This window comes from Camelina sativa, chromosome 11 (assembly GCF_000633955.1).
Source record: "Camelina sativa cultivar DH55 chromosome 11, Cs, whole genome shotgun sequence".
Lineage (NCBI taxonomy): Eukaryota > Viridiplantae > Streptophyta > Magnoliopsida > Brassicales > Brassicaceae > Camelina > Camelina sativa.
In genome coordinates, this window is record NC_025695.1 from 44,205,509 (window position 1) to 44,218,618 (window position 13,110).

Consider the following 13,110-nt stretch of genomic DNA (forward strand, 5'->3'; position numbering starts at 1 on the left):
ACGTACACAATCCACTCAAAGTGACGTAGTTTCTTTGGCCTTTGCCTTTGATGCATCTCATGCTCTCCAGGTCCCACGAACCTACCTCAGTCGCAAACGCATCTTAATTTGCTTCGTAAAGGTTATTAGTTTGCCCCAAAAAAAAAAGGTTATTAGTTTTTTTTGCTAAACACACTCAAAAGTCTTAAAATTAGAATATTACATTATTTTGCTCAAAAAAGTTCCTTGGGCTTTTCTAAATCTACATACACAATTTCAATGTTTTTAAAAAATTATACTTTAACCGTATGATATGTATTAAACACTTTTCAGCTTTCAACGATACAGTATACTGTATATGTGTATGAACAAACATGTTTTCCACATTCCAACCTATGTCATTTTATGGTTAACTAGCAACTCGCTACCACCTGATGTGCAAAAATCACACTTCGAAATTTCTTTAGCCTATATGATCTCTACTCATGTTATCGCCAATGCAACATGAGCAGTATACTAAAACTTGTAATCTTGTTATTGCCAACCGTAACATGAGTAGAAAATCGATGATGCATAATTATAACCATACCATGTGGCCAGAAAGAAAGACTAGCGAATTTATTCGAACCAAACATAGTGAAGAGGTCTTTTTTTCTCTTTCTTTCTTTCAATCCTCTCCTTGGCTTTTAGTATACTTTTTCTTTTGGTAAATTTACGTTTCATCTTTAATATTTTTATTTTATATTTATATTTTCTATTCAGTTTTGTTGATAATAGATTTTCTTGAACGAACAAGGTTCTATAATAATAATAATAATAATAATAATAATAATAATAAATAATAAATAAAAAAGGATAAACAAAACACATGATAATAGAATCTAATAAACAATATATGGAGAAATAAACGCTAGGCGATGAGTAAATGTTGAAATCGAATCATATACAAGAGGTGCTTGTTGGAAGATCGTTGGACCAACGCTGATTGCGATATTCATGTTCGTATTCTCAATAGTAGTATAGTAAATCTTAGAAAACTACTATATATACATGAATTTATCTTAAAAACATTCACGGTATTATGGAATTTTATTTCTTTCACAGTTTGTAAAAAAGAAAAAAAGGAATACAATAGTGGGGGATTTTAGCATCTCGTCGAAGATATGAATGGATAGAGAATTTTGCAAAAGTGTAAAGAAACAACCGACCAAACCCACTTGTTCTCTCACGTCCTTTTTTATATAAGTTGAAATATCTCTAGAAATCAAGTTTTATTTCAAATTGTAATACACAAAAATATGTATTTAAAACTACAAAATTGTATGATTTTTTTAAAGGGCCAATATAAATATATAATAACGTGTTTAGTAATTTTTTTTTTTTTTGCAAATAGCATCATAGAGAAGAAGTTATAAGTTTAATTTATAAATTGACAATCAATTTTTATCTTGATTTTGTTGTATGAATTCATAACTCATAAGTAACCATGTCAATTCGTTTTCATTAAAGAAGATAGACTTTAAATAAAAAAGTTCAAGGCTCAACGAGAGTATAAGGAATTCATATAGGCATGGCGTAAAAGGATATTGAATGTTACTAAGCTTACCCAACAATACTTTAGTAAGCCCCAAAAATTGATATTTGTCCTATTAGTTGAGGTTATAACTTTTAACTTAGCTTTATTATTGTTGATGTCAAAAGTAAACCTGCTACGGTTTCAAAATCAGTTTGCACCTATGATTTTGTACCATACCGAACCGACATGATATAACCAGTTATTATGAAAAGTTGTTGTTCAAGTTTCAACTAAATCCACTACATATCTATTGATGTAACTAGTTTTGTCTAGCATTTATTAAAAAAAACATTGCAAAGAAAACTAAAGGATAAACAACTGACATTTTAGAGGGTTTCCGAAAGTGTAAAAGCAAATAGAAAGCTCGGACAGTTCAATAAGAAGAAACACATTTGAACGGTGAAATTTAGATTTGGCTTTGTGATTATATCAAACGTAAACAAATTCTGAACCAATTTTATTGCTAACTTGGATCAAAATATGTAAGTATTGGAACGCTTCCAATTGTTTCTAAAAACAACACTTTTGTGTGTTGGCCAACAATATCATTGAATATCGAAGTATCCATTTTCTTTTTGAAAAATTATATTACTAAAAAAATAGGAAATTAAGAAAATGGTAAATGGGGTTTTTCCCATAGTGAGCAAGATGAACACAAGTTAGAGTTTAGGCTGTTTTATGCCAGTAATACAATGAAGTGAATGTTTCTATATAAAGATGTTTTTTTTATGTGGATATTTAATTCTATAAATAAAAATCAATTTTTTGTCATATAAACTATTTTTCGATATTCTTAATTTGTATTTTTGAGGTGTTAACCAAAACTATTGCAATGAATTTGTTTTCAACAAAATCATTGGTCAGTTCAGTTACTAGTACCAAATAAATTATTTTTTCACTACTAATTCAAAATTTAAACCTATAAATATATTTGCAAAAAATTCCATATCTACTTCTTAGGAAATTGTTATGAATTTCAATCACATAATCTCATTTATTACTGGACTATTAATATTATGGGCTTAGACATGAGCCCACAAAATATGAGAAGTAACCTTCATCTAAAAAAACCAACGGGCGTTTTATCTACTTGACCCGACAGAGAATTTTGGATCCGGATAAAACCCGACCCGATAAAAACCCAATTAGCTCATACGGCCGAGATTTTTCCACCAAACTCGACGGTTACCACTCGTTTCTTTGTCCACCATCTTCCCTCTCTCTCTCTCTCTCATACCTTTTTTCCCAAAAAAAAATTCCGATTATCTAACGCCGGATTGTTTTTACTTTTTAATCGCCGTCTTCATAATCTCCGGCGCGACTGAATTTTGTCTAGTAACTCTTTGAAAAATTTTATGGAGTGGGACAGTGGTTCCGATCTAAGCGCCGATGATGCTTCGTCAGCTGCGGATGATGAAGAAGAGGGAGGTCTTTTCCCCGGCGGAGGACCAATTCCGTATCCAGTTGGTAATTTGCTTCATAGGGCGCCTTGTGGATTCGTTGTTACCGATGCTGTTGAGCCTGACCACCCTATTATCTATGTCAACACTGTTTTCGAAATGGTTACTGGGTATCGTGCTGAGGAGGTTCTCGGAGGNATATTATGGGCTTAGACATGAGCCCACAAAATATGAGAAGTAACCTTCATCTAAAAAAACCAACGGGCGTTTTATCTACTTGACCCGACAGAGAATTTTGGATCCGGATAAAACCCGACCCGATAAAAACCCAATTAGCTCATACGGCCGAGATTTTTCCACCAAACTCGACGGTTACCACTCGTTTCTTTGTCCACCATCTTCCCTCTCTCTCTCTCTCTCTCTCTCTCTCTCATCCCTTTTCCCAAAACAAAAAAATTCCGATTATCTCACGCCGGATTGTTTTCAATCGCCGTCTTCATAATCTCCGGCGCGACTGAATTATAGTCTGGTAACTCTTTGAAAATTTTCATGGAGTGGGACAGTGGTTCCGATCTAAGCGCCGATGATGCTTCGTCAGCTGCTGATGATGAAGAAGAGGGAGGTCTTTTCCCCGGCGGAGGACCAATTCCGTATCCAGTTGGTAATTTGCTTCATAGGGCGCCTTGTGGGTTCGTTGTTACCGATGCTGTTGAGCCGGACCACCCTATTATCTATGTCAACACTGTTTTCGAAATGGTTACTGGGTATCGTGCTGAGGAGGTTCTCGGAGGAAATTGGTTAGTCGTTTTAATGTTATTTTATAGTGGTTTAGGGTTCGGAATTGATGCGAGGAGTTTCTTAGTAGCTCACTTTTCTTGTATTTGCTATGCCGAGTTTTTTGGCTACTTGGTGGAGTTTTGATTAAGGAAGGATCGTGTTAGTTTGAGTATAGGTGAGGAACGTAGAGTTGATTGCCAAGCGAATTACGTTGGAATTTATAGATATTGGTAATCTGAAGTTGCTTCTGGGGGATGATCACTTGAATTCGTAGCTTTAGTACGGAGGTTTTGGTGGAATGAAAACGAAGAGATGTCTTGTTAGATAACCATAGGTGACTTTTCGGAATTGTAGAGAACCCTTGGACATATCTGTTTGTGCGCCTCAATATTATGTGCTTAGGAGGCAATTCAGACGGTTACTCTGTGATTGTGATATTAGTCGAGCTGTTTTAGTTGCTCTTCGTGTTAAGCAAACTGGGAGGTGTATATATATATATATGGGTCTGCAGTGATAAATCAAGCTATCCCTGTGTAGTTTTTTAGGGGTCATAGGCTCATAGCTAACTTAGCTAAGACAAGAATATCTTTAGGTTACTTAACGTGTAGTGAACCAATGACTAGTAGGTTCATTTAAAAAGATTAAGCCCAGTTCGTGTGGTTATATGTTAGTTTGCCATGGGACAAGTGGTTGTAGGTTCCCTCTTTTCTTCATATTGATAAGCTTAAAGTTGTCTGGGGGAGCTGATCAATTCAGATTAGTTGTTACTGTTGAACAGAATGAATCTCTGGTCATGTTTTAAGCTATGCTTGTTTGGTGTTTTTTTGGTTTTGTTATCAGTCTCTATATGCACGGCCAATTTTATTGTCTATGGCTTTTTTCGCCTAAGTAAGTCGGAGATAACTTTGTTTCTTGGTCTTGAATTGTTTCTAAAATTTCCCTGAATTCTGCAGCCGCTTCTTGCAATGTAGAGGACCGTTTGCTAAAAGAAGGCATCCGTTAGTTGACTCTATGGTGGTATCCGAGATAAGAAAATGTATTGATGAGGGCATAGAATTCCAAGGCGAGTTGTTGAACTTTAGGAAAGATGGATCTCCGTTGATGAATAGATTGCGGCTGACTCCTATTTATGGAGACGATGATACTATCACCCATATAATTGGAATCCAGTTCTTTATCGAGACAGACATTGACCTTGGACCTGTTCTTGGTTCTTCAACAAAAGAAAAATCAATCAATGGGATATACTCAGCTTTAGCCGCTGGGGAGCGCAATGTTTCCCGAGGGATGTGTGGGTTATTTCAGCTAAATGATGAGGTTGTGTCTATGAAGATATTGTCACGCCTGACACCAAGAGACGTTGCGTCTGTCAGTTCTGTATGTCGCAGGCTGTATGTGCTGACAAAGAATGAGGATCTTTGGCGAAGGGTTTGTCAGAATGCATGGGGAAGCGAGACAACACGCGTATTAGAAACTGTTCCTGGTGCAAAAAGACTCGGTTGGGGCCGCCTTGCTAGAGAACTGACCACCCTTGAAGCTGCAGCTTGGAGAAAACTTACCGTTGGAGGTGCTGTTGAGCCGTCTCGCTGTAATTTCAGTGCTTGCGCAGTCGGGAACAGGGTCGTTCTCTTTGGAGGAGAAGGTGTGAATATGCAGCCTATGAATGACACCTTTGTTTTAGATCTGAATTCGGATTACCCTGAATGGCAACATGTCAAAGTGAGCTCCCCACCTCCGGGACGCTGGGGCCACACACTCTCTTGCGTAAACGGCTCCAATCTGGTTGTATTTGGTGGCTGTGGACAGCAAGGTTTGCTGAACGATGTGTTTGTTTTGAATCTCGATGCAAAACCTCCTACTTGGAGGGAGATTTCGGGTTTGGCTCCTCCTCTACCAAGATCATGGCACAGCTCATGCACCCTTGACGGAACCAAACTGATAGTCTCTGGAGGTTGTGCAGATTCTGGCGTTCTTCTCAGTGACACGTTCCTCCTCGACCTCTCGATAGATAAACCAGTGTGGAGAGAGATTCCGGCTGCCTGGACTCCCCCTTCCCGGTTAGGCCACACACTATCGGTGTATGGAGGAAGAAAGATCTTGATGTTCGGTGGTCTTGCTAAAAGCGGGCCTCTGAGATTCCGTTCGAGCGATGTCTTCACAATGGATCTAAGCGAAGAGGAGCCTTGTTGGAGATGTGTGACCGGTAGCGGAATGCCCGGAGCAGGAAACCCAGGAGGAGTGGCACCACCACCGAGGCTGGATCACGTGGCGGTTAACCTCCCCGGAGGAAGAATCTTGATCTTTGGCGGTTCGGTGGCAGGGCTTCACTCAGCGTCGCAGCTTTATCTACTTGACCCGACAGAGGACAAACCGACTTGGAGAATACTAAACATTCCAGGGAGACCGCCACGGTTTGCTTGGGGACATGGCACTTGTGTAGTGGGAGGTACACGAGCCATAGTGCTGGGTGGTCAGACGGGAGAAGAGTGGATGCTAAGTGAGCTACACGAGTTATCACTAGCGAGCTATCTCACGTAACGAAAGAGATCCTACAAACGAAAGATGAAAAAAAGGGTTCTCTGTTAGGATACTTGGAGCTTTAGGGAGAGTGACTCAGTGGTGGGACTTTGGTGCTGCTCATATTTTTTTTAGTCCTTCTTCTTCTTCTTCTTCCTCATTAGGACTTGTAGTGTTTATAATATAAATAGTGAAAATGTTATACCTATCTCTCCTTTGTCTATCTCTCTAGGGCTTGTATCTGTTGTTCTCTTTGAAGTTTGAATGCTTTTGAGGAGTGCATTTGTGTTCATATTCTGTAAATTTTTATTTATGATTTTACCAAAATTTTAATAAGATCCTCTCTTGTCTCTTCTTATGCTTGATTTGTTGGAACACAATTTTCAAGTTTTCTTCCAAATTTTATTACTTTGGAGGCTTATTAATAATATATCCAATCATAGAGTTTTTCAAATGTATCTTATTACATAAGAAAGAAAATAATAATAACTAATGAAAAAAAAAACCAATTTAACGAAAGAACAAAAACAATTGGGGGCCTTCGTATCAGAGGAGTGAGAGAATCTCTCGGTGGAAATTGGTTTAAATTTTAAAACCCTTAAACACAGCCACCGTTCTCAGCCGCATCACATCCATGTCAGAGCGCGACCGCCGCGAACGAGAGAGGGACAGGGACCGTGAACGCGACCGTGATAGACGCCGAGATAGAGACAGCCGCGACCGTGACCGTGACCGTGAAAGAGATAGAGACAATCGTGACCGTGAACGTGACCGAGGGCTTAGGAGCAAGAAGTCCCGATCTCGTACTCCAGACCACCACGCACGTCCTCGCCACGTGCGTTCTCCGGAGAGGTATCGCTCTCGTTCCCGCTCGATTGACCGTGACCGTGACCGTCAGCGACACCACAGGCGCAGGACTCCCACCCCAGATGCGCCGTCGCGGAAACGGCCTCGCCAGGGTTCAGTAGACGACGAGAAGGAAAGGATCCGCAAACGAGCTGTGTCTGATTTCGTTGACGAGATTGCGAAAGAGCCTTCTTCTGCTACTAAGAAGAAGGATAAACAAACAAGCGATGCTGCTGATAACGGCGGAGGCGGAGGGGAAGCTGAGGAAGGAATGGATGCGAATGAGATTGAGATGATGAAGATGTTAGGGATCCCTACTGGGTTCGATTCTACTAAAGGGAAACCAGTTGCTGGTGCTGATGTTAGTGGGATTAGAGCTGTAACTAAGCGTCAGCCAAGACAGTACATGAACCGTCGCGGTGGATTTAACCGTCCTTTGCCTGCTGAGCGTAACCGCTAGTCTTCTCTCAAGGTTAGGGGCTTCTTCTCACTTAGCTTCCCAAGTTTATTGTTTCTGTGATTTAGTAACAATCGAATTGGAAGATAGGTTTAGCTATCTTGTGTTGGTTGGTTTAGTAGTTAGTGACTTGGCTTTTAGACTTGTTGGTTGCTTTAGAAGATGAACTCATCAGGTTCAGCATTATGGGGTTGTTCCTTCTCATTTTTGTTAGTCTAGACCCTCACAAGCTGATAGATAGATGGTTCACTTGGTTCTTTTGATGTCATCTTTTCAACTAGTTAAGTTTAAATACATAGTTGAGATGAAACCACTCGTGTGTTTCTCTTAGTTCTTTGTTTTGATGACTCTCTGGTAACATCTTACAAGATTAAGTTGTGTGAATCACTGACTATCATCCCACCTTAGCGCTGGTTTTACTATTTTTGTCTCAAACAGCTGAATTTAGAAATTACTTGTCATTGAATGGACATAAAGGCGCATCATTTACTCTTGAGTAGATTAATCAGTTTCAGTTTTTATAATTATTAACTAGAATCTTTGCCTGTCGTGTCTCTGCATCCTGTTTTTGTTTTCGCATTGATCACTTTCTCCTCACTTCCTCTCCTTTGAACATATCTTGCAGGTCCTTCACACACTGTCTTTAAACACTAGTCGAAAGAATTGAATGAGGGTTCGAGCTGCACTTCCCAGCAGCAATTCTTCCCCAGACTGTTCTAATGTCCCCGGAGAACCAAACATGTACTCTTTTGAAATTAGAAACAACTCATGAGTTATATCGCATTTTCGGGATTTAGAATTGTTAATGATTGTGTGTAATCTCCCAACTCTTAACTTTCAGACTATGATTCAGTTGATGTCATGCCTATTCGTTTGAGTTTTTCACTAAATATTAAAAACATACTGGCGCTTGCATAAAGTAAGTAACTTCATTCCAAAAAATATCGTTACGGTTACAATATCAAGCAAACTGATAAAAAGGCCGATATCAAAAGCTTTAATGCCAGAGCTTGAGGCAGATTCCAGCAGTCACAAGTCCAGGCATTGAGGAATTTTTGCTGAGTATTCTTTCTGAAAATGTATCCACAAGCTGTTGTCCCAAAGATGAAAGATCCTCCATAAAGGTCTCAACAAAGATCTTCACAACTCTAACTTCTCTGTCAGTAGCTCTTAAGCTATACCATGTCAAGAACCTTTCCCTAAAACTCTTGTCTATATGTCCTTCTTCCTCTAAACATCTAACAGTCTTCACAATGTGACCCAAGTCTTTACCTCTTACTCCATTTGCGGCTTTATGGAACTCAGGTTTCTCGTTCACTGATACTGTTCTTGACTTGGATCTTTTATTCACTCCTTGCTTTCCCTTAAAAGTATCTCTCTTGCAGGGTGTCATAAGCGAGTCTCTTCCATCTATCTTGTTAGCTTTCCTTTTTACGGGCCTCTCCGCTTCAAGCTCAGATTCTACTTCTCCTACACTATAATGTTCAACGTTGTCCTTGTTCCCATTTTCTTTGCTGCAGCTTTTACAGACATTATTAGATTCATCTTCGGGCAAAGATGGATTACTACAAAGACCACTACTTGAGTTTGTCAAAGGGCTTTGCCTGGCTCCAGCTTCATTTCCATCATCCTTCAACGTTGAGAACCGAAGCTCGGACTCATCTAACTCACCTTCCTCGTTAAAGGACACGACTCTGAGACAGAACTCGGTTTCGGGTTCAAGTCCGTGGATGGTAGACCTCGTCTCAGGTAGATAAACAACAGAATTCACCTGAGATGAGGAGGACTCTTCGTCCTTCGACTTTCGACAGAACATCTTGAAACCCGTTATCCGGTTTTGCAAAGAAGAAGACGGCTCCTCGGAGTCTAATCTCACAGTGACTGACTTCGCTTGAATCTCTTCTACTCTCGTGCTCATCTTGTCACCTAACAAGAACTTAAGTGAACATATATATATATATATATATATATATATATATATCTTGGGATTTAAAAACCAAAGTAATTTGTGAGCAGAACACTAACCTTGTCTTGAAATAGATTCTGATGGTGAGACCATTTTGTCCAGAGCTTCCATAGCCAAAGAACACAGTTTCTGAACTTGTGCCCCCGAAGAAAGTCTATTGACGATACCTCGAGCCATCTTCATTGCCCAACCGGACAACGGACCCACGTCACCCTCTAGCTTCTTCACTGCCTCATCCATGAGTTCCAACAGATTGCGATACTTCCTTGTACCTCTCAACAGCTTCTGTCCTAGAGAAAGACGGTAACAAAGTATATCCACACGACGCGTCTCTTTGGCCACCTTCACTTGTTTCCTCCAGCATCTGTAAGCACTCACACACATTACATTACATTACATTCTCTAAACAATACTCATTGAAAATCCATATCGAAAAAACCATACCCAAGCAAGTCATTATCTTTGCCGCAATAAGAGCAATAAAACCTACCATCAAGATCATCACTCCCAATCCCAATCCCATACCTATCTTGCTTCAAACCACATTCAAGATGACAAGACAATCCACAAGCATCACAAGTGAGCCATAGACTAGGATCCTTATTATCATCAAACTTTTGACAAATGCAGCAAGAACACCTTCTACAAAACGTGTCATCGCTTCCTAACGCAGCCCTACAAGCTAAATTCTCACAGCAAATGATGTAACCGATGGTTTTCTTCTGCTTCTTCCTAGAGTTTCTAGGATGAGAGCAAGAAGTCTCCCCTAGAGGACGAGAGACAAGACTCAGAAGATTCTCAATAAGTTTGGGTTTGGCTAAACCAGTGTACTTCCTCTCTTTCCCCATCTCAGCACATATGATCTTCATAATCTCATTCCTGCTCCATGAATGCAAAAGCTCCGAAGCTTCTTCCGGCTGGTCAGACAATGCGTGGATCAATTCTCTTCTTTCACTTACATTCAAACCGTTTGGTTTAGAAGACTCAACGCATTCGTTATCTGCACCAACAACAACAACAACAAAAAGAAAGACCAATCCTTTTAAACCCTAAAATCTCCTGTCAAGATAAAAAGAAGCCAAAACGTACGGTTAAAAAACTAAAAACCAAAAGAAGAATCACAAAAGTTTCCAATTTTTTTTTTTTTTTGGGGTAAAACATTTTAGCAAAGTTTGAAACTTTGAATGAAATCTCTCAACAACCCGTAAACAAAAATGACGAGGAATCCAAAGCGTGTTTGTTCATCATATACATGTATAATAAAACGGCGTCGTAAAGAAAGACCTAAAACGCATGTATAGAAGAAACAGTTCACGTCGAGAAGAATGATAAATCGATCGTGTGTGTGTGTGTTGTTGTTGTTACCTTGATATGAAGAAGAATCAATGTTTTCAGGACTCACATTACCATCGAAACGCCAGATCTTCGAAAGCTGCAGATCCGATTTCACACCAAAAAGTTCCAATTATATATTTATGTTCCAAAAGTTAAAGCTACTACACACACACACATCACAACAATCTCGAGTTAAAATTTTACAAAGATATAAAAATAATAATAAAAAAAAAGGACCAAAAGATGTAATAATAATACTTACGATGATGAAGAACAACAAACAAGATCGAGGAAAAAAAAAAAACTCAAGATTTGTTTTTTTCGATTTTGAAAGTTTCAATCTTTAAACAACCTAAGAACTACCCATGAAATAAAGATACTACTTATCTCTCTCTCTTTGTGTAAGAAGAACATGTATGTATGATTCGAGAAGGACTCGGTCTTAATTAGAACCAAGTATTCACAATTTTCTTGAATTTCTTTTGAAAATAAATTTAATATATATATATATATAAATAAGTGAAACAAAATGAGGATTGGTTCGTTGTTCACCGAATGAGAAGTCTGCAGCAACAATAATAACATAGAACATAAAACTATTATATATAAAAAAAACAATACTTACCGAAGCAGCTTGCATTTTTTTTGTGTTCTTGGGTTTTTTTTTTTTTTTTTGGGGATTCAGTAAAAAAAAGCTCCGATGATTCGTCTTCTCTCTTTCTCTCTCATTTTGTATTTTTTTCTAGATGTTTCTAAGAGAGGAGGAAACCCTCTGATGGATGAAACTTCTTCTCCTCTGAAAAAAAGCTTTTTTATTTTATTTATTTATTTTGTTGTAAGTTCTTAAGAATTTTTTTGGTTTTGTATATTTTAATAATAAAAAAAAGTTGTAAATATCTTCACGTGCTTTCGAAGATATTATGTACACACATATGCTTTGATTTGACCTGTAACCAATGCTTCACTTGTTTTTTATATTTTACTAGTATATCTTTTCTATGCTCCAAAACCTTACATTTGTAACCATTTAATTTGTTCTCATCAAGTTACTGTATATTTATTTATTTGATATATATATAAATTTTTGTTTACGAAAATGATTTTCACTTTTTGTTTCTTTCTCTTATTTCCCAAATTCTGATGACGTGAGAAGAGAATTATACTTTGCGATTAATTTAAGACAATCGCGCTAAAGCAGGGTTTAAGAATTTTGTGTTTTGTTCTAATGATAAAAAGTTCTGTCAAATATTTTTAAGAAATGCAAATTTAAGAAAACAATCACAAGTTTTTGTTTTGTATCACTATGAATTTGTGATGAACATTACTGTTTCATTTAAAAGGTTAAACATCTAGTTTATATATATATAGTTAAAACTCTTTAAAAAGTATTCAGTATAGTTCTTAACTAGCTTTTCATTCTACAAATACTTTAATAGTTTTACAGTTAAGCTATGATACAAGTACTAAATATAGCCATTAACAATTTAGTTTGCCCATGAAGATGGTCGGTCCAAATACCCAAAAAGCTCTTTGCCACGACTCGTTTTTTCTTAAAAAAATTTAGCATCCCATGTAGAATTTCTTCAACTAGGATCGGACGAGTGACTTGTTTAACAAACAGAATTATGAATCCATATTCGTTTATAATTATGTTAGTATTCGTGAACCAGTGATTATGACCAAGACAAAGAAAAATACATTAGTTGTTAATTAGTTTTGTGATAGAACATGTTCCAAATCTCCTAATGTAAAGAGACGGTACAAGGTGAGAAGGGGTGGGGTAGGAGTAGGACTAACTCGGTCCAACCCAGTCTTCAATCCACGTATTTATTATGGCGTTCAATCTTATTTTTTCAACTAAATAATTAGCAATTGGAGTTAGGGTTTAAATTTTGTAATTTAAGGACATTTTTTTAACCTAGTTTACTTTCAAATGCTAGCGCAGTTTATTTGTCTAAACGATACAATACTAGAAACTCGCATAGGATATGTTATGATTTATGAATTCTACGTGTTTTAGTATTCTTCCTCATTTGATAATTCAATCTATTTTATCTAAATCATAAATTACGAAATCAAAATATGTGACCATATTATAACAAACACTGTTTAATTTTTCTTTTTTAACCAACCATTTGGTAGGCTCATATACCAGACAATGTTTTACTGCAATTTTGTCATCACATAAGAACAAATTTGATAAAGAAACTAAAGGACCAATATCACTTTGGCATATATATATATATATATATATACA

At 37.6% G+C, this 13,110-nt stretch overlaps 3 protein-coding genes across 4 annotated transcripts; 2 read left to right on the plus strand and 1 right to left on the minus strand.

Moving 5' to 3' along the window:
- LOC104726290 (adagio protein 1) lies at positions 2,746–6,607 on the plus strand. 2 transcript variants are annotated; one of them, XM_019232909.1, is made up of 2 exons: positions 2,746–3,146; positions 4,704–6,607. In XM_019232909.1, exons 1-2 carry the CDS (start codon positions 2,911–2,913, stop codon positions 6,268–6,270), a joined length of 1,803 nt encoding a protein of 600 aa, XP_019088454.1. In that variant the 5' UTR covers positions 2,746–2,910; the 3' UTR covers positions 6,271–6,607. The 2 variants fall into 2 exon arrangements, with proteins under 2 accessions (XP_019088454.1, XP_019088453.1); XM_019232908.1 differs by lacking the exon at positions 2,746–3,146 and adding an exon at positions 3,329–3,752 and having other exon boundaries at positions 4,686–6,607.
- Positions 6,749–8,427, plus strand: LOC104726291 (U4/U6.U5 small nuclear ribonucleoprotein 27 kDa protein-like). The gene is made up of 2 exons (XM_010445121.2): positions 6,749–7,567; positions 8,178–8,427. The coding sequence occupies exon 1, from the start codon at positions 6,884–6,886 to the stop codon at positions 7,553–7,555; it is 672 nt and encodes a 223-aa protein (XP_010443423.1). The 5' UTR covers positions 6,749–6,883; the 3' UTR covers positions 7,556–7,567; positions 8,178–8,427.
- Positions 8,468–11,512, minus strand: LOC104726292 (protein VERNALIZATION INSENSITIVE 3). The gene is made up of 5 exons (XM_010445122.2): positions 11,479–11,512; positions 10,884–10,950; positions 9,963–10,518; positions 9,578–9,882; positions 8,468–9,478 (listed from the first exon to the last, which is right to left on the minus strand). Exons 1-5 carry the CDS (start codon positions 11,491–11,493, stop codon positions 8,550–8,552), a joined length of 1,872 nt encoding a protein of 623 aa, XP_010443424.1. The 5' UTR covers positions 11,494–11,512; the 3' UTR covers positions 8,468–8,549.